The sequence below is a fragment of the Diorhabda sublineata genome, chromosome X (genome assembly GCF_026230105.1).
Source record: "Diorhabda sublineata isolate icDioSubl1.1 chromosome X, icDioSubl1.1, whole genome shotgun sequence".
NCBI lineage: Eukaryota > Metazoa > Arthropoda > Insecta > Coleoptera > Chrysomelidae > Diorhabda > Diorhabda sublineata.
The window spans coordinates 37,629,565-37,647,352 of NC_079485.1; the positions used below are offsets into that span (position 1 = coordinate 37,629,565).

A 17,788-nucleotide genomic window follows, 5' to 3' on the forward strand; every position below is an offset into this window, starting at 1 on the left:
GCGTGAACAGTCATATATAAAAATTTCCCAGGGAAAATCCAAAGTAGAACTGAGATCTTTATAACGCCGTCTAGTGTCCAATTGATACAATAAATGAGTTGTAATCTGATTCTGAAATCTACCTTCTATGTCCTTCAGATAACATAACATTACATTAGTTATACTTTGTATTCCAAGAGAAGAAGCCCACGCATATGTCTCCTTAATTTCGACGTGTTTACCAGCGCTCCTTTCTAAGATATCCAGTCGAATACCCCGGAGACGCGCGCAGTTGAGTAATAAGTAGATCGGAGTTTCTTCCTTACCTTTGTATCTTCGAAATTTAGCATCTAATTTCAGGATGGCCTCACTATCCGGCTGCAAAATTTAATTGCACATATGTTTTCAATCTATAATCATGTGTGTTCGCTTTACTCTGCCGTCCTTTTAAATCAGTTACCTTTTGCATTTTTCTCATAATTTCGTTTCTCCGCCACACTGAGATATCTGTAGTATTTAATCTGGGCCAGTGTCCAGTAATTAACGGATGATCAACGTTAGATTAGTTGTTTCGAGTCGAACGAGACTTTCCAGTAACTTGATCATAAGGACTAAAAATATTTGAAAGCTCTATTTTTAGGCCAAAAAATTTCATTTCCAAGTATATAGGCCATGCGATTTTCTAAATACCATTGCAATTATTCATAGATTATCTGGTTATCACAGATAGATAATTACATATTTGCAAAACATTGTGTGATCAAATTGATATATAAGCGGGGTTTTGTGAGACTTTTATACACTAAACGAAGTGCGAACAACATATACATTTTAATTTTAGTTTGCAATCATCTCAATAAATTTTAAACGAAATACTTCCAAAATTTACTAAGCTACAAAGCTCATATAGACATTTTGCACTCAATTATATTTTCAAGTGACCAGGCAGATTTAATTATTCTAATATTTTTGGCAATTACACTATCGAATTTGGTATTTTCTGTTTGAGGATTTGAATTAAGTTCGAAACGTTGTAAAAAACATTATTTGTTATAATCACATTCTTATCCATTTAAAACATCAATTTCACTGAGATAAATTAACAAAACAATATTCATAGCACTTATCTCATATAAATAAATATTGCACTATGAAACAACAATAGAAAATAATCACTTTAGGAACTTGTACAACTTCAAAAAGTCAACCAATTTTTAGGTAAGTAGCAATCATGTGTTTAATTCACCAAAATTCTACGATTATTACAATCAAGCGAACGTTTCATTAGAGCCTTCTATTTAGAATTCTCTTCCGAATATAATTAACAGCATTGTTGGATAATTTCACTAGTTATATTGCCATGTTAAATCCTTTAAGAAAAATGAGAGTGCTTGGTTTTTATTGGAAGCGTAACGATTAAGAAGATAAGATAGACAATATAAAATTCATTGAATATCATTGTTTGTCAATTGGTTAATTTTTTGGTTCAAGTTCCTCATTATGAAATATATCATCATTATATTCCGCTTAACATTTCTATACATTAGACGGAGAACTAAATTTTGAGATCAAAAATTCGAATATTTACGAATTGCAGTGGTTGCATCATGTAAGTAATTATGAAAAAATTACCAAAATATATTTTAAATAAAATGTTCTAAATTAAAAATTTTGAAGTTTCAAAAAAATACAACAACTGTACATAAATATCGAATTTAGGAAATAAGACTATCTTAAAATTCTAATTCGTCTAAAAAAAGATTTATGGACTTTATTTTTTGCCTTCATACTTAGGTACCTCAAATATACTGGATATGAATTTTTGCAATTTTTAAAACTGTTAAATCAAATCGCACGTTTCGTAATTGCTATTTTGCTATATTCTTTTAATTTGAAGTCGGAAACGTTTCAATTTAGGTAATTTAAGTCTCCTTTATCGGCAAACGTCAAATTCTAACATAACTTATGTTTGAATTCTAAGCTGAACCAGGCGTCTTTTTAATAAGTTCAAAAAAATAAAAGGTTTATGGCACAACGTCTAAAAATTATGCTACATAAGGTTCGAGCTCCAGCTCATCCAAAGAGAAAAATATTATTGTCCGAAGACGATGAAAAATACGACATAGAAAAAACTATTTGGAAACATACGACGACTTGGATTTTTTCGAACGATTTCGAAGTAAGTCCACATTTACGGCATTATTGAATCGAATACTACCTACAAATAGGTAAAACACCAAAATATGGATCACACAATTAAAAAAAAAGTTATCTTATTGCACTAAAAATAAGAGCTGGGTGTTTTAACTTGTCACACAACTTCTACTGCGATTTTTAGATACGGGGAGCATGTTTATAACAATTAAGAGATTTTGCAGGGGTTCCAAAATCTTCTGCAAGTCGATAGTGGTACGATTGAGCCCGACGTATATCCAAATGACTCACACTTTTAATTTTCATTTTGTTTCTTCTCTAACGTTTCTTTTGTTTCTTAAAGGAGCCTTTACATGAGAGACCGTTACAAATCGGTTATGGAACCACTTCACTCTAACAACTAAGTTAAAGGGACCTTTAATCTAAAGGAGCCTTTAGCTAAAGTGCCAGTTAGGATGGGATTATGAAACTGGCTGTAATTGGTGTATCGAGAACAGATAAAATTTCTCCTCCAATGAAAATGTTATTTTTGAGATACATATGTATTAGAACCTGGACCCAGAATTTCAGCCATCTGTTGCTGATATTGTGAACATCCTCAATACGATGCAAAATTCATTGTTTTTACAGATTTTTCTAACTTGGTTTCGGTACCAAGTTCACATTTCTGGAACCCTTGGTGATATTCAAATTAAACACACTGTTTACACTACCACTACATTAACACTCATAATTACACTGTCTGACGAACATCTCGATAACCAAGTTATCGTCTTTAGAGACTGAACCAGTGAACCTTCAGTCAGATGTCAAGATGTTTAGAATTGGTCACTGAAAGCATATGAAATGTACTTATCGTCTTCAGAGACGGTGAAGGTGAACTATTTACCTTCAATATCTGAAGATGATAACTTGGTAATCTAAACGCGCGTCAGACAATGTAATTGTGAGTTTTGGTGTCGTGATACTTTGAGGGGTAATCTAAAACACTACGGGGTAAAAGTAAATTAGTTTTTTCTCGGAACCAAATGTAAATGCATTTGTACCAATCTAATATAATTTGAATAGCTCTAGCAAAACCTGTAAAAAATAATAAATTGCACAAATAGAGCAATGGAAACCCTTTAGTATCTAGAACATTGTAATAAGTTCAATACCCTGTACAATGTAGAAGAAATTCAAGAATGATAATCTGTTGCGGCCGTAGCATTCAAATTTTAGTAAAAATTCTGGTAAATTATTCAATCATAAACAATGATTATGTACCTATATCTAATCAATGAATTGTGAGTTGACTATGACTGATATGATCAGGATATTGGAAAAATGCAATAACAACGCCTTACTATCAGCAAAATTATAACATGAACGTCAACCATTCCCTATACCTAAAATTATTTTTCTGTGCAAAACAATGATTGTGTACCTATTTCTAATCACGTTATTGAGGAATTAGGACTAACTCCCGACTAAGTGTAAACATAATGCTGACCTCTTTTCAAGCGAAGAAACAAAAGAAAATTTCCAGTTTTTTCACCCCAATAGAATAGACAACCATTACTGTAAGTGTTAAAAATACAAAGTTGTATTAAAAACCTCTTTCAACTCATAACCCTTACACAAGTGTTAGAAGATTACTTCAGTTATTTTTTTTAATTCAAACTATAATTGGAATTGCAAAACTGTACTTTATTATTATGGTTTATCATTACATATTATTGTTTTTTCAATTTTGTAATTTTTGTATATTATCTCAGTAATCCGGCACTACCCTGGTCTGATATCTGGCGGATTAGCGAGAGTCTACTTGAAATGACCTCCAAAGACATCTATGTATGTTTAAAGTGATTATTGAAAGAGTTACTCACATTACGAAGCCTTTCTATAAAAAAATTCCAGAAGGTTTTTTTAATCGTTCATGCTTTTCATAACTAACTGAGCCCATGTTTGAACCGCTCCAACAATATCTCCAAGCTTGATTTTGTAAGTTGTCGCCTTTCAGAAAAACGTTCATCGTATACTCTTGTGGATAGTAAGGACGTTTTTTATTGTATTCTTCCAATATTTAGATCATATCAATCATTTCAACACTAGTGAAATTACTTTTGCCTTAGTTCAAATTCAAATGTAACAAACAGCTAAATCAAAAAACATGTTATGTCACTGTCTGATATTTATCAGTTTTTGACAAATAAATCATAGCCAACTGATGAATAATTGTTAAATGATTAGAAATAGGTACATAATCATTGTTTTGTATACAAAAATCTAAATATCTCGAGGACTAATCAATTTAGGTATAGGGAAAGCTCGATAAAAAAAGAAGTATATTGGTAGTACTTTTCCATACTCACATAAAATACAAAGTGATTCATTTTGAAAAACCAAGAAAACAATGTATTACTATTTTGATTCACCCTGAAGTGAACTTTATAACAAGAAAAATATCGGGAAAAACTAGAATCAGGAAAGACGCACCTTTGTTTCATAGATTTAGAAAAGGTTTTCTATAAAATAGACAAGAACGACATATGGAGGATCCTAAAATATAGACAAATAGATGAAACAATGATAAATGGAATCAAAGGACTACATGAGAATAGAACAAATGCTATAAGAACAAGATACGAAATATCAAAACGTTCAAGACAACGCGATCAGTAAGACATGGATGTATATTTAGCCCACTGCTATTCTCGGTTTTTTTATGAAAATATGGAAAAAGCAAAAAAATAAGCGACACTAAAAGGTGGGACATTGGATAATGGGAAAGGAGAAAATATCAAGAAAAACCACCAATGTGCTCAGAAGTGTTATAGAAATCTCTCTAAAAAGTACATTCACATTCTCACAAATTAGTGTCGGAGTGTAAACAAATACTAAAGGCACTAGCTAACAAAAACAGAGTAGAGTATAGCAGGTATTGACAGTGTTGTCACAAAAAGGGGCAACGACCCAATACCTAGGACCAGAGCTCTACTGTGGCATTATGAGATGCCACATCAATAACAAACTGAACAGATGGTTAAAGAATCCGATGGAGTCTTAGTGGAGAAGCATTCCCCAAGATAATCCAAAATATTAATAACCATATCAACTAAGAAATCTGAAGAACTTCTCATGATGACCAGAAACGACATCAAACTGGTGGTCGGTCTTCTGACAGGTCATGCACCTCCAAAATAAAGAAAACAAATTTCACAAAATAAATCATATTGTAGATACAATTTAAGGTACCCAAAGGATATAACGACAATTTTAAATGCCACAAACCTAAATTATGATATCTACACCACACTTTGTGTCAAATCGATAAATACTTTATAACGCTTATGTGCTACTATCAGTCAATTTGACAATTACATATGAAAAGGAAGACACTCTATTGCACACTACTAGCTAACTGTTTGAAGATACTCTAACAGGTTCAGCGGGGGTTAAAGGACTATTTGCACTAGAAGGTGTAAGGGAGTTTTGTGCCATCATTTTTTGACGCACTTCACGAATCTTTAATTGCAAACTCGCTTTGTTAGGGAAAACGTCTGAATGCTGGGCTTGAAATGTTGAAGTCGCTTGAGAAGAAGGAAAAAGAGAATGTTCCTGAAACAATTGCATCACTAACTGACGGCGTTGTTCTAATGTTTTTCTGTGACCTTTTTCAGTCTCCCGAGATGTTCCTGGTGTTCTTGGCGTTCGAGGAGAAGTACCTTCTTCGACTTCATTCAATTCGGCTGAAATTCAATTTGTATTATAGTTAAAAAAATTCTTCTCAGATATTTTTTGTACTGTAAACACAACAAGAATACAATAAATACTCAAAGTATTGAAAATTAGGTAGTGGAAATTAAGGGACCCAAAAATTTTTTAAGATAACACATTTTATTTTTTAATGAATAATAAATTAGTTCAATTTTGAGAGTATTTTTAATAATTTTTTCATATAAATAATACAAACAATTTAGTCATTCAGTAAAAATTCACAATACTTACCTTTTACATTATCAAAATCTGGCCCAAAAAATTGGTTTCCAACAATAGGCTTCGTAGATGCCGATTTTGGAACATTTTGTGGCGTTTCAACTTCTGAATCTTCCTCTAGGGAGGTACGATGAGTGGCAGTTAGTGGAGGTCTTTTTTTATTATAGAAAAGTCCTGGACTGGATATAGAGAAGGCGCTTGGCGACTGACCATCTTCAGGTTTGAACTGAGGTAAGGCAGTAAATTTTTTCTCAAAATTTACTTGCTCCAGGACTCTGAAAAATACACTTTTAGAGAGACACAGATATTACTGACACTATATTTAAAATTACCTATCCATGCCATCTTCAACAGATCTTTTAAAAAAGCTCTTCTTTGTTGAAGGAGACATAATGTCTGCTTGGCTACTATCTTCGATTACAGAAGAATTTGAAGAGCCTGATACATTTTCTTGATTTCCTTGTGAATTTGTACTTACAAAAGCAGCTAAAATGAAAGTTATTAATTAAATCAAAAAGTTGACTCGAAATATTAGTTTACATTCTTTTATACAATTATATTCAGTAATATTCGCCATTATAGTGGTAGCAAATGGGTAGGTGTGAATACTATACTTACCCATGGATTGTCTTCTTTGTAGAGGGGCTTTACCAAGCTGAGCAGGTGTAGGAGCAAGTTTAAATTCCTGGTTCGGTTTATCTAATAATGATTCAGAAACAGGTGGAATCATTTCTAATGTGGGTGATTTTATATCTTCCTTTATATTATTATCATTAGTCTCAGGAATATGTAGAACAGCACCTTAAAAGAAAATACATGAAATATTTTCGAATATATCAGTAAATTCCATAACTTCTAATCTAACATTATATACAAAAAACAAGTCAAGTTAAATAATATAATGCCCAATATTCTCTGCAGTACAAGCACAGAAGAAAATATTGAAAACATATTGTGTCAATACCAGTTGTGAGAAAAAAAACATTGGAGTATAGCAGAATGAAAGGTAAAGAAATAGTTAATAATTGTTGTGGAACTAAATGTAATATTGGTTAGATGAGAAAAAAATCTGAGCAAATTAAGTTATTGATATTGTTACTAAACCAAAACAAACAATTACATTATTCAGTCCTTTGAGCCTTCCAAAGGTCGCTAACTAATATCTGAATGGAAAGACCAGACATTATAATTATGAATGTTGGTGTAATATTGGTAAAGAGTGTATTAGGTGTGAATATTATATGTTTACAGAAATTTCAACTTAATTCAGCTCATTTTTCGTGGCAACTTTATTCAACCAAATTATGAGCAATGGAGTTTGATTTTGCGTTTGTATACGATTCCACTTTTATAGTAAATTATATAATCAATGGTCTGCAATTATTATTTTTTTACATATTCTATTTTTAATATTAGCATTCTTACCAGTATTATTGAAATAAGATTTAGAAGATGTAAGAACTGTATTCTGTGTAGCTTGATACTCCGCTTGAGAAGAAACACAAACTTTGTTATGAGCTTGGGTTACAATGACAGATTGCGCATGATTTGGTTTCAGTAACTGTAAACCTTGTAGAGACAAGCTTCGACCATTTGAATCAGAGACAGGAATGCTGAAGGGGGAAGGTTGCATGTACAGTTGAACAGGAATTTCTGATGCTGTAGAAGCTACAACAACAAAAGGTTGTGATCGTTCATTTTCATTTGATAAACATATAGTTGGTTGTCCGCCAATTACAACTGTTAGAGGTTGTGTTTGGTAATTCTGGCTAATACCATCATTTAATTGCATAATATTTGGTTTAATTTGTGGCTTTAGTATAGCTAATGTAGAGTTAGTTTTGCTCATGATTGTGCTCGTTTGTATGTTAGATGAATTAGAGCGTTGTGATACATCATTTGCTTTATTGATCAATGTACCTGACCAGTTCTCATTATTTTCCGTATTTTCATTTTTAACTTCATTTTTAAATACTTTCGGAGAAGCTGGCATGGTTTTGAAGGCTCCTCCAGTAGGCTGAAATCCGGAGATTCCTGATGGATTGACAGGAGAGTAATGGAAAGCTGTAGAAGTTGAAGCCAAATTATATTTTGGTACTTCAATAGATGGTAATCTTGCTTTTATTGGTTTTGGACGACACGTAACTTCTGAACAACTAGAATTATTAACAGGGCTAAATCGCTGGAATACGCGATTTTCTATAGAAGAATCCATGTCACTTTGAGATTCCGAATCAGAGTCGGTAACTTTTTCTTTACACTTAAGATCAATTTCAGTGCTTGGGTCTTCGCATATTACCATCTGATCATCATCAGAAATATCTCCTACACCTTCCTGCTCTTGCAACAATTTTGAAGGTTCTGTATTGTGAGAAGGGGATGGTACTTTTGGACTAATTGGTAAATCACTTGGCTCCCCACTATCTCCGGCAGAACTCAATTTACTTCTTCCAGAACCCGTAGATGATTTTCTCCTATCCTTATTGCACCTTAAAAATATAAAACATATAAGAAAGGGTACTTTAAGAAATAAGGGAAATTAAATGAATATGTGTGATAAAACGAACACACAGAAAGAGGGATATAAATATATACCATTTCCATTCAGGATGAGCCTTGAAATGAGCTTCTTTCACTTCAGAAGCTAATTCATGATACTGTTTCTTTTCATTAGGACCTAATGCATACCACCATTCACCTAAAATTTTAGAAACTGTTCGATTGTCTTGGTTTGGATGCCGTTGATGTACAAGACCTCTATGTCGTTTTGAAAATATCATGAATGCATTCATTGGCCTTCTAATACGTTCTTTATTCTAAAAAAAGTCAAATAAAAATCTTAAAATACTGTATGACCACAATAGATATATAATTAAAGAACATCTTTGAGAAATATTTCAACTCACCTTATTTAATTCTTTGGGATTACTTTGTAGTGAACTTAAAGACTGACTTCTTCTTTTGCTATTAATATTACCATCAACATTTACATCACTGGGTTCACTTTCAAAAACATCATCATCTTCTTCTGTTGGTGTTGGCATTGGTTCTGCATCTCCCTCGTCATCATGGGTATTTATTATTGGTCCACTATTTGTACTGGGAGGTGCAGATAAGGGAGGTGATAATTGAGAAAGAGGTGGAGAAATAGGTCCTGAAGAAGTTGTTAACAGTGGTACTATTGAATGCCATGGTATCACAAATGCGGATTGAGTTGTTGCGGTGCTAGTTTGAACTTTCACATGTTGAGTAGCATTAACAGATCTATTAGGTTGGCTTATCTGAGATGCTGGAATATGAGAAACTGTTGCAACTCGTTGATGACTTTGAACTTGAATAGGACTATGTAAAACTAATGAGTCTTTTAGATGGTTTGATGTACTTGGGGACACTACAAAAAAGACAAAAGTCATGCGTATTTATTTACTTTTAGATTTAACTAATTTTGTTATGATAATAAATAGTTTAGCAGCTTACTTTGTTCAGTTTTAACAATCACTGGTGATGAATTTTGTTGAACCGTGGCAGTGGGAATAACTCTTTTCAGTACAGATTGCGACGTAGATGGTAGCACTGGTACCAATTGTGTCGGGTTAACAATAACAGGCAGTCCACTACTAATAGAAGTTGGCTGAATCAATCCGGGGCCGTTGGAATGTGAATGTATATTATTAACGTTATTAACGTTACTAGTATTGTTATTATTTGGAGTGACACGTATTAATTGTGTTGGATGTATATGATCGCTTTGAATTACCTAAAAAAACCCGTGAAATATATTGCAAACCTATCACTCTTCAAAATATTCTGTAACAATTAATTTCAAATATGTTACTAAAGTTATGTTTATCTATTAAAAATGTGTAAAATATACACTATCATGCAAAACTTAGAAGATAAAAGGTAAAACTGAATAAAATTAATTCATTACAAACATGTCTTAATGAAACGTCAGGTTACTCTCCAGATCAAATGACATTCAGTCCAATTTATATGGAAAAATATTAAATAATTTTCAAATAGCTTTCTGTATTCAATTTTTGATTATCCTTACAAGATTTTCTAGTTTACTATTATCTTAACCTCCTAAATCATGACATTACCATTTTTTATAGTGCACTGTACATGCTTTACTTATTTTAAACATCCATTAGAACTGAAAATGTAAAAATTTGGCAATTTAACTATTGTCCATTTTTATAGGCTTTTGTAATAGTTTTTTTTTCGTGTGTCAAATCATTTTTTAACAGAAACTTCTCTTAGTTCCTGATAAGACAGCTGTTCCTATTAAAATGAGTGCAGTAAATGTCGTGTAGGCAGCCCTGATGAAATATTTGTTGGGTATTATTATAATACCTTCAATAAAATTGCACCATTACATAAAACCAAATGTACAAAGGACATTTGCTTAAAACTAGATGAGTTATGATAACCCTTTTACCTTTATGTTTGCTATGGACAACTAACCAAATACAGAGTTCAATCGATTGATGAACATTAAAACAATTATCAAAGATATTTGCTATTTATAGTGTCAAAAAGAAAATGGATAAGAAACATACACTTAAATTTACAAATAACTATCTTGATGTTATGTGTCATCAACAAATTGATATTTTTCTGTAAAATATTAGACAAATATAGATGGTATACATCATAAATAAATATCATTCCACATATTTTCAATATTGAAGCTAATAAAACAAAAAATATTTACTTGTCTAGGAAATGATTTAGGTTCCTTAGGGTCATTATTCTCTACCTCATTTTTCACAATCATAATACTCTTTTCATGTGTTGGAGGAACGACGCAATAAAGAGCTCCTAAAATGGAAAAACATGAATTGCAACTTATACTAGATTATGAGCGTTTTCATATTAGGAATATGACAAAATTAAACACCAAAGTGTACTTACTTATATATTTCGAGCTTTGGAATACTTATGTATTCATTGTATGGTTAGGAAATTATGGTGAAATACATAAAAATATGTATAAATGTATAATAATAAAATTAAATTACAATGATTAGTTAAGATCTGCAATTTTGTAATTTCTTGTAAAAAAATTAAATTCATAGATTTCAAAATTCAATAACTAAATTGACGCTTCATAGAAATATTGATTCTGGTTATTATATCTTAAATCTTAACTAATGCTTAAAATTAAATTTTATTATTGTTATACATTTATACATATTTTTAAATTGTAGTTATATATATATATATATATATATATATATATATATATATATATATATATATATATATATATATATATATATATAAATATAATCAAATGAAATATTATTTGTGTAGGTGATCCTAATTATCATCCAGAATAGGATAGGATACCGTATACAGTTTCTATAAAATGGAATAAAGGCGATAGAAAGAAATAACCTTTTATATATGAATATCGAAAATTTGTAGTGAAATATGATTTTTACAATTACTTAAATGTACATTATTATTTATTTTCCATTAATTTGTATTATCATCTAATTGATGTATTTTAATTAAATTAATAATTCAATTAAATTGAAAATGGTGATATCTACCTATCGAATTATTTGCACAGATAAGTCAAATAAAAAATTTTTTGGAACAATTGAAATTTTAAAAAATTATTTTGTAAAATTTTCCTTCATTTATATAGAATGGAGTAGATGGTAACAAGAAATTAATTATCTTAATATATTATAATCGCTTCCAAAATATGAACTACCCAATCAAAACCATGTAGTAGTTATTAAAAAAAATAAGGAACTCAATTTATTCCTATGAAGGGTTGCATATCCATTATTATTATTACTTTAAGAAAAAGTACATAAATAAGTACCCTTATTTTCAGATGTAGTTTAAGTTCTAGAAATTGATGTATCTACACAAATCTGGACCACCTTTTTTATTACTTAAGAATTACTATTACAATTTAATATTGCTGCTCAAGGTAGACAATTGAAAACCCAAAATGTGTATTACTAAATCTATATGAAGAAATATTTTTTATAAAGTACTTCAGTTTATTGAGCAATTCTTCTTATCTTGATATTCCTGAAAGTATTCAATTAACTTCATTAAATTTGAATTACGTCGCCTTTAAAACATTCTATAGTTTTCATAATAAGCTTTAGCCAATAGCAAACAGTTGTTTGAATGTGGGTAACAAATTTATGGCCGATTTCACAAATCAAGTTTTTGAATATTCCAACTACATAATGATCAATATTTTATATACATTATGGTAATAAGCAAATATCACTTCTTTTATATGGTATTTAAAAAATTACCTTGAGATAGTGAATTGGTTTCTGGTTCTGTATGCTGAATAGGAGGACTAGTCAAAGCATGCTGTAATATAACGCTAGGCTGTTCTGGTAGGCTATTTGACCACTGCCTCGGATTTGGTGATATCCTAATAACACTGGTAACATTTTGTACTGGTCGAGCTTCTGGCCTGAATAAAAGTTTTAAATTATATTCATATAGTCGCATAGAAAAAGCTGCTGGAAATTATTTTCAAGTTTACTACTCCACTTGTATAGTGCTGGTTCATAATAATAGAAATATTTTTTATATAATAAATGTTATGAGAATCAATGAGCAAAGAATCAATCTTGAAACATTTCGCCCTTCCTACTGAATTTCTTTATTGGCTTGTTAATATTTTGTTCATAAAAGTATTCAATAGAAAAATATCTTTATATACATTTTAATTTTTACAGTAATAAAGCATTTTCTACTAGTATTTTGTCCTTCCGTCCGTCTGTAGCAGCGATTCCTCACAGGAAACATGTGCTCGGGTTTTTTGCATTTAATACCTGTATAACTAACTGTAGCCTGTAGATGTGCCGAAATGATAAATTTTTGATATTACGATGAAATTGATTAAACTAACGAAAATGTGAATCTTCCCATTTAAATTTTCATTCAAACTTGCTATAGATTAACACAAAAATAAGTTAAATCACGATAATGTCTTACTATATGGAGATTTTAATCAAAATCAACTACCACCAAATTTGAAAATTTTTTCAAAGCAACATTTAAAATCGATTTTGTATCTTCTAGAGAAGCTACAACAAATGCAAACACAACAATCGATAGTTATTGCAAAATTCAGTGCTTACAAAATTGAAACTTTTATTTATGAATAATATTTTTCATTTCACAAATCAAATTGAGATTTTTGTTAATGTTTACTGATTGCTAAAGATAAAAAAATGCGTTATAGTGTCGCGCGCATACAGTACGATGACTTTTTTACTTGGTTTTACTTTTTGTCATACATTTATGCTGTGAAATACAAGAATAACAAGATTTAATTATTTTTAACAGTGACGCAAATTGTGATAATTGAACTATTGGATGGACTTAAGTATTTTCATTAGTTTAGTAATGAGAAGATTAACAAACCACAACTATAAATGTATAATTTAGCTTCACTGGAGTTACCTGAAGTTGTAATTTTTTTTTAGAATGAAATGATTTTTGTTTATTTTTTCATATTTTAAACTTTCATAATTTCTGTAACTTATGTGGTTGTGAATACACTTGTACTTATAGTATAATGGGAATCTAGCACCTCCTTATAAGTAAATAACAGAGTTTAAGAAATACAAACAGAAAATTTTAAATAAATCACTAACCCCAATACAGGCTCAAAAGTATGTAAATACAATAAAACAAAGCAAAACGCACAGGGAAAAATAAAAAAAAACGTATCAAAACTGTAGAATACAATTGTGACATCAAAAACAATCACGAAATGCGACTTTTCCTATGTAATAAGTACTCCTGGTTCATTCATTCTCATTGAATAAATGCATAGTGATAGTACAACGAAATTTAAATGCTGTTTTTATAAATTTGGAGCAATATTTTTTTCCGTATTCCCCAAATGATTAAGCTTATTAAGCCAAATTAAATATTCAGTTATTCAGACAAGAACCTGGAAGTTAAATGAATACAATATGCAATTAACAGTATTTCTAGGACATATAAGCTGCTCTTTTCTACTAGATTAAATAAATCTACATTGAAAAAGATGAGGAATTTCATCTTTAGATTGTTACTTTACTTGGTCAATATATGTAGTTTATGTTTGCTGTCTTTATGGTTGTATATTATTAAAATAATCATATACCTGTAAATATTTTTCCCATTTGTGGAACTTGCTAAGCCAAGGTGCTTGATTAGCTTTTTGGTAGTCTTAAATAAGATAAGGACCTATCAGAAGACCTATGTATGCCCTTTAACCTAAGTATGAACTATATCTACAACTAGATCAACAGTAATACTTTTAAAGACAAAGTAATAATTAAGTTTCATTAAATTTTGTATTCTATGTATACTAAGAATTGGATCTAGTCCAATTTTCCTACTAAAATGATTCCTAATATTCATATGCACTTTTTGTGAATTTTTTTAAATTATCTACTTGTAATTCCATGTACAAGTGTCCAGCAATGTTATTTTAAAATAATAAAATTTCTCAGATGAGAATTTGGAATTATTACTTGGAAATTATAAGTTTTTTTGGGTTATAAAATACTTTAATTGTTAATATGAAAAAGTGACATAATAGTAACAATATTTGTTTTCGAGAATATATACATTTGAAAATTCAGGTTATACAGTTAATAAGTGATGTACCTTATAACTTGCTGATATGTAGTGTTGTATCCTTGAACTCCTGGGGATGTTCTCTTTTGCATTCCAATTGTATGACTACTTGATATTGGCATAAAAACATTTTGTCTAGATCCCACTGTTATTGGTGATTGCATAGTATGAGGTGACGAACCCTGTCCATTTGGTGAAAAAGCAGGTGTTGCTGATCTTGAACTGCCCAATGAAACTAAACAAATTGATTAAATAAGAAATATATATGGTATATATAGTATGGTACTATTGTTTTTATTAGTTTAATGACCATATGAAATAGTAAATTACCCAACATATTAGCAGCTTCAGTCTCCTCCTGATCAAATCGACCAGTCATTCGTCTATCACTACAATTGGGAGAGGTTTCAGAATCTCTCGAAGTATCTTCACCATCACCTTTACTACTAGATCTTGGAAAATGCCCACTACGAAGACTATTGCCCTTTAAACTTAAATGTCTGGAACAATATCCCCGACGTTGACTTTCTTTCTTACAATCATCCACAGAACACAATCTCCGCCACTGCTTTCCATTGAATTTCTTCCTAATTCCATTCGGGTTGGAAACAACATCTCCCTTTCTATATTTGTGAGGCGTGGTTGCTTGACTTCTTGGAGTAGTTGGTTGTGATCGAGTAATGCTGCTAGAGGAGCTGCCTCTACTATGCATACTACTTCTCTTACTACTTCCAGATAGTTTAGCATCAACTTCTGAATTAAATGTTATATTATCTTGTCTCAGTTCATCTTCACTCTCACAAAATTCATCACAATGCCTACCGTTGGATAGCGGTGTGCAAACTGATATGGGAGTGTGCAATTGTGTTGGAGATGTCTGGTTGGTTCTATTATAGTAATCAAGTGTGGGTATTATCACATTGTCTATGTTGGGTTCTATATTTTCTAATTCGTCCCACCATGGAGGACGAAGTAATCTTAGGTCTGCTCTTTTAACAGTTAATTCTACTGTTTTTTCGCCAATAACAGCAACCACAAAACGAATTGGTTGCCTTTCCAATATAGAACAAACAACTCCTTCAATAAATTCTACACTCTGGTTGAGACGTACACAGATTCTAGTTCCTACTGTTATTTGGTTAATTGAAGGACTTGCATCACTTATCACATTAAAGCATTCATTATCAAAAACATTGGCATATGTAATTGTTTCTTCTTTTCCATCCAAGGCAACTCTTATCTGAAAATAATAATTTCTTTTGGTACAAGATGTCTCGAAAACTTTGCTACTTTATATTATATATATATATATATATATATATATATATATATATATATATATATATATATATATATATATATATATATATATATATATATATATAAATATATATATATATATATATATATATATATATATATAGTATAAAAATAAATAAGAATATATGTATACTCACATTAAACAACCTGAAATATTGACAGTTATTTATTTTAAAAATTTTAACATGACATTAAAAAAATCATTAGTTCTAAAGACATTCCACACCCTAAAATCTATGATATTAAGTTTTTATAACTCAATAAAAATTTGCTGTTTACAAACTTTACTCTTTTACAGTAACTTGATTCTCGAAATATGTATGTTTCATTTATATATCTTCAGCTAGTTAGATTTCCTTACTGAATCAAACTGGTTAACTAACATGCATAAATATGTATAAAACAAATATCAAAATATAACTACAAAAAATACACCTCCAAGCAAAAATATTACACTACAAAAAATAAATCGAAGGTACCCTTATAGGTAATTATTATCCTTATTAGAAAGTAACAATAAATTTAACCTGTAGTTTTTTTTAAATAGATCCAAACAACCTATTAATAAATATTAAGTACTGATTTCATTTATCAATTAATGGTAAATTTTGAGATACAATAGTGATCACTTCATGTTAAATATATTATAGGCATCATCAAATTTCTTCTATATTACTATTATTCTAAAAGGAATATATTTACTTACATTAGAACCATTAGCTTCTCTAATAACACCTGGATAATACAAGTCTCCTTGTTTAGCCAATATTCTATGATTACACCATTCACTAAGATCAATAACAGCATTTTGTTTGCAAGAAGTTTGTGTTAATATTACTTCCTCTTGAGTTGTGGTTCTTGTAGAACAAGAATAATCCACAGCAGTAGCTTGAGGAGCTGACATTACACTTGGACATTGAACTACTGACACTGGGATACAAGCTGCTGGCTGGTTATTTTCTTCAAGTTCTGAGAGATCAAATTTACGTTTTTTAGGTAATTTTCTCACCCCCATTTCCATGTTTAAAAATACTGAGATTTATAGGGTCAAATGTAAAAAACGTGAACCTCTATGAATAAGTTCTAAATGGCAATCTTGAAACATTTTTTAACTCTTCATTCAGTGTCATTCTAGAGAGATATATTGATGGGATCATCTAAAATAATACAATGACAAACGAAGTGTATACAATACTCACTACAAAGTTTAAAATTATTACAATTGTTTCCGAGAATCCAGCTTCTTTGCGTTACATCAGGATGAGTAATAATAAACACTGCTTTATGAATGGAATGTTATAGTAGTTGATAGTAAATAAACATTTTATTGTCATATGGGCGACATCATAAAAGCTGGTAAAACGTCCCATATATTTATATGTAATAGGCCTGATAAAACACTAAATGTTTATACTAATATTACCTAATTATTGAAATTAAAGATTTACAACATTTTTTGTCTAAACACCCACAAAATCCAGAGAACACAGACATTAAGTGGTCCCCCCTCACCCTTCAATCTTAGTAACACAGATCAAGGAATACATACGGTCTGCTTCTCTTTGACACTTTAGTAATTGTCATTTAAAGTCAAAGAAACGTCGGTTTTATGAACTATCTCGTAACAGAAGGCCATAATTTCTCAAATTTTGTTTGGTATTTTGAAATAAAAACGCAAAACAAAAGACAGATTTATAGTATTAAAAATGTTTTAGGTCATAGTCGTTGA

The 17,788-nt window shown here is 30.5% G+C and overlaps 1 protein-coding gene across 3 annotated transcripts; it reads right to left on the reverse strand.

Annotated features, from left to right (window-relative positions):
• Positions 1-14: 14 nt before the first annotated feature.
• LOC130450897 (putative transcription factor capicua) lies at positions 15-17,585 on the reverse strand. Of its 3 annotated transcripts, none has more exons than XM_056789606.1 (14): positions 17,280-17,585; positions 16,766-17,216; positions 15,070-15,979; positions 14,770-14,974; positions 12,405-12,571; positions 10,829-10,935; positions 9,589-9,868; positions 9,018-9,502; positions 8,707-8,927; positions 7,537-8,600; positions 6,730-6,912; positions 6,444-6,597; positions 6,124-6,386; positions 15-5,864 (listed from the first exon to the last, which is right to left on the reverse strand). In XM_056789606.1, exons 2-14 carry the CDS (start codon positions 17,078-17,080, stop codon positions 5,533-5,535), a joined length of 4,686 nt encoding a protein of 1,561 aa, XP_056645584.1. In that variant the 5' UTR covers positions 17,081-17,216; positions 17,280-17,585; the 3' UTR covers positions 15-5,532. The 3 variants fall into 3 exon arrangements, with proteins under 3 accessions (XP_056645584.1, XP_056645582.1, XP_056645583.1); XM_056789604.1 differs by having other exon boundaries at positions 6,124-6,398; positions 17,280-17,582; XM_056789605.1 differs by having other exon boundaries at positions 6,124-6,398; positions 16,766-17,190; positions 17,259-17,576.
• Positions 17,586-17,788: the final 203 nt, after the last annotated feature.

Bases quoted from the DNA above. Each gene is read 5' to 3' on its own strand.
- LOC130450897 (XM_056789604.1), bottom strand. From the start codon at position 17,080: ATGGAAATGGGGGTGAGAAAATTACCTAAAAAACGTAAATTTGATCTC. The intron at 14,975-15,069 runs GTAATTTACTAT...CAATTTGTTTAG, and splicing joins TGAAGCTGCTAATATGTTGG to TTTCATTGGGCAGTTCAAGA. The intron at 10,936-12,404 runs GTAATTTTTTAA...TTTCCATTTTAG, and splicing joins AACCAATTCACTATCTCAAG to GAGCTCTTTATTGCGTCGTT.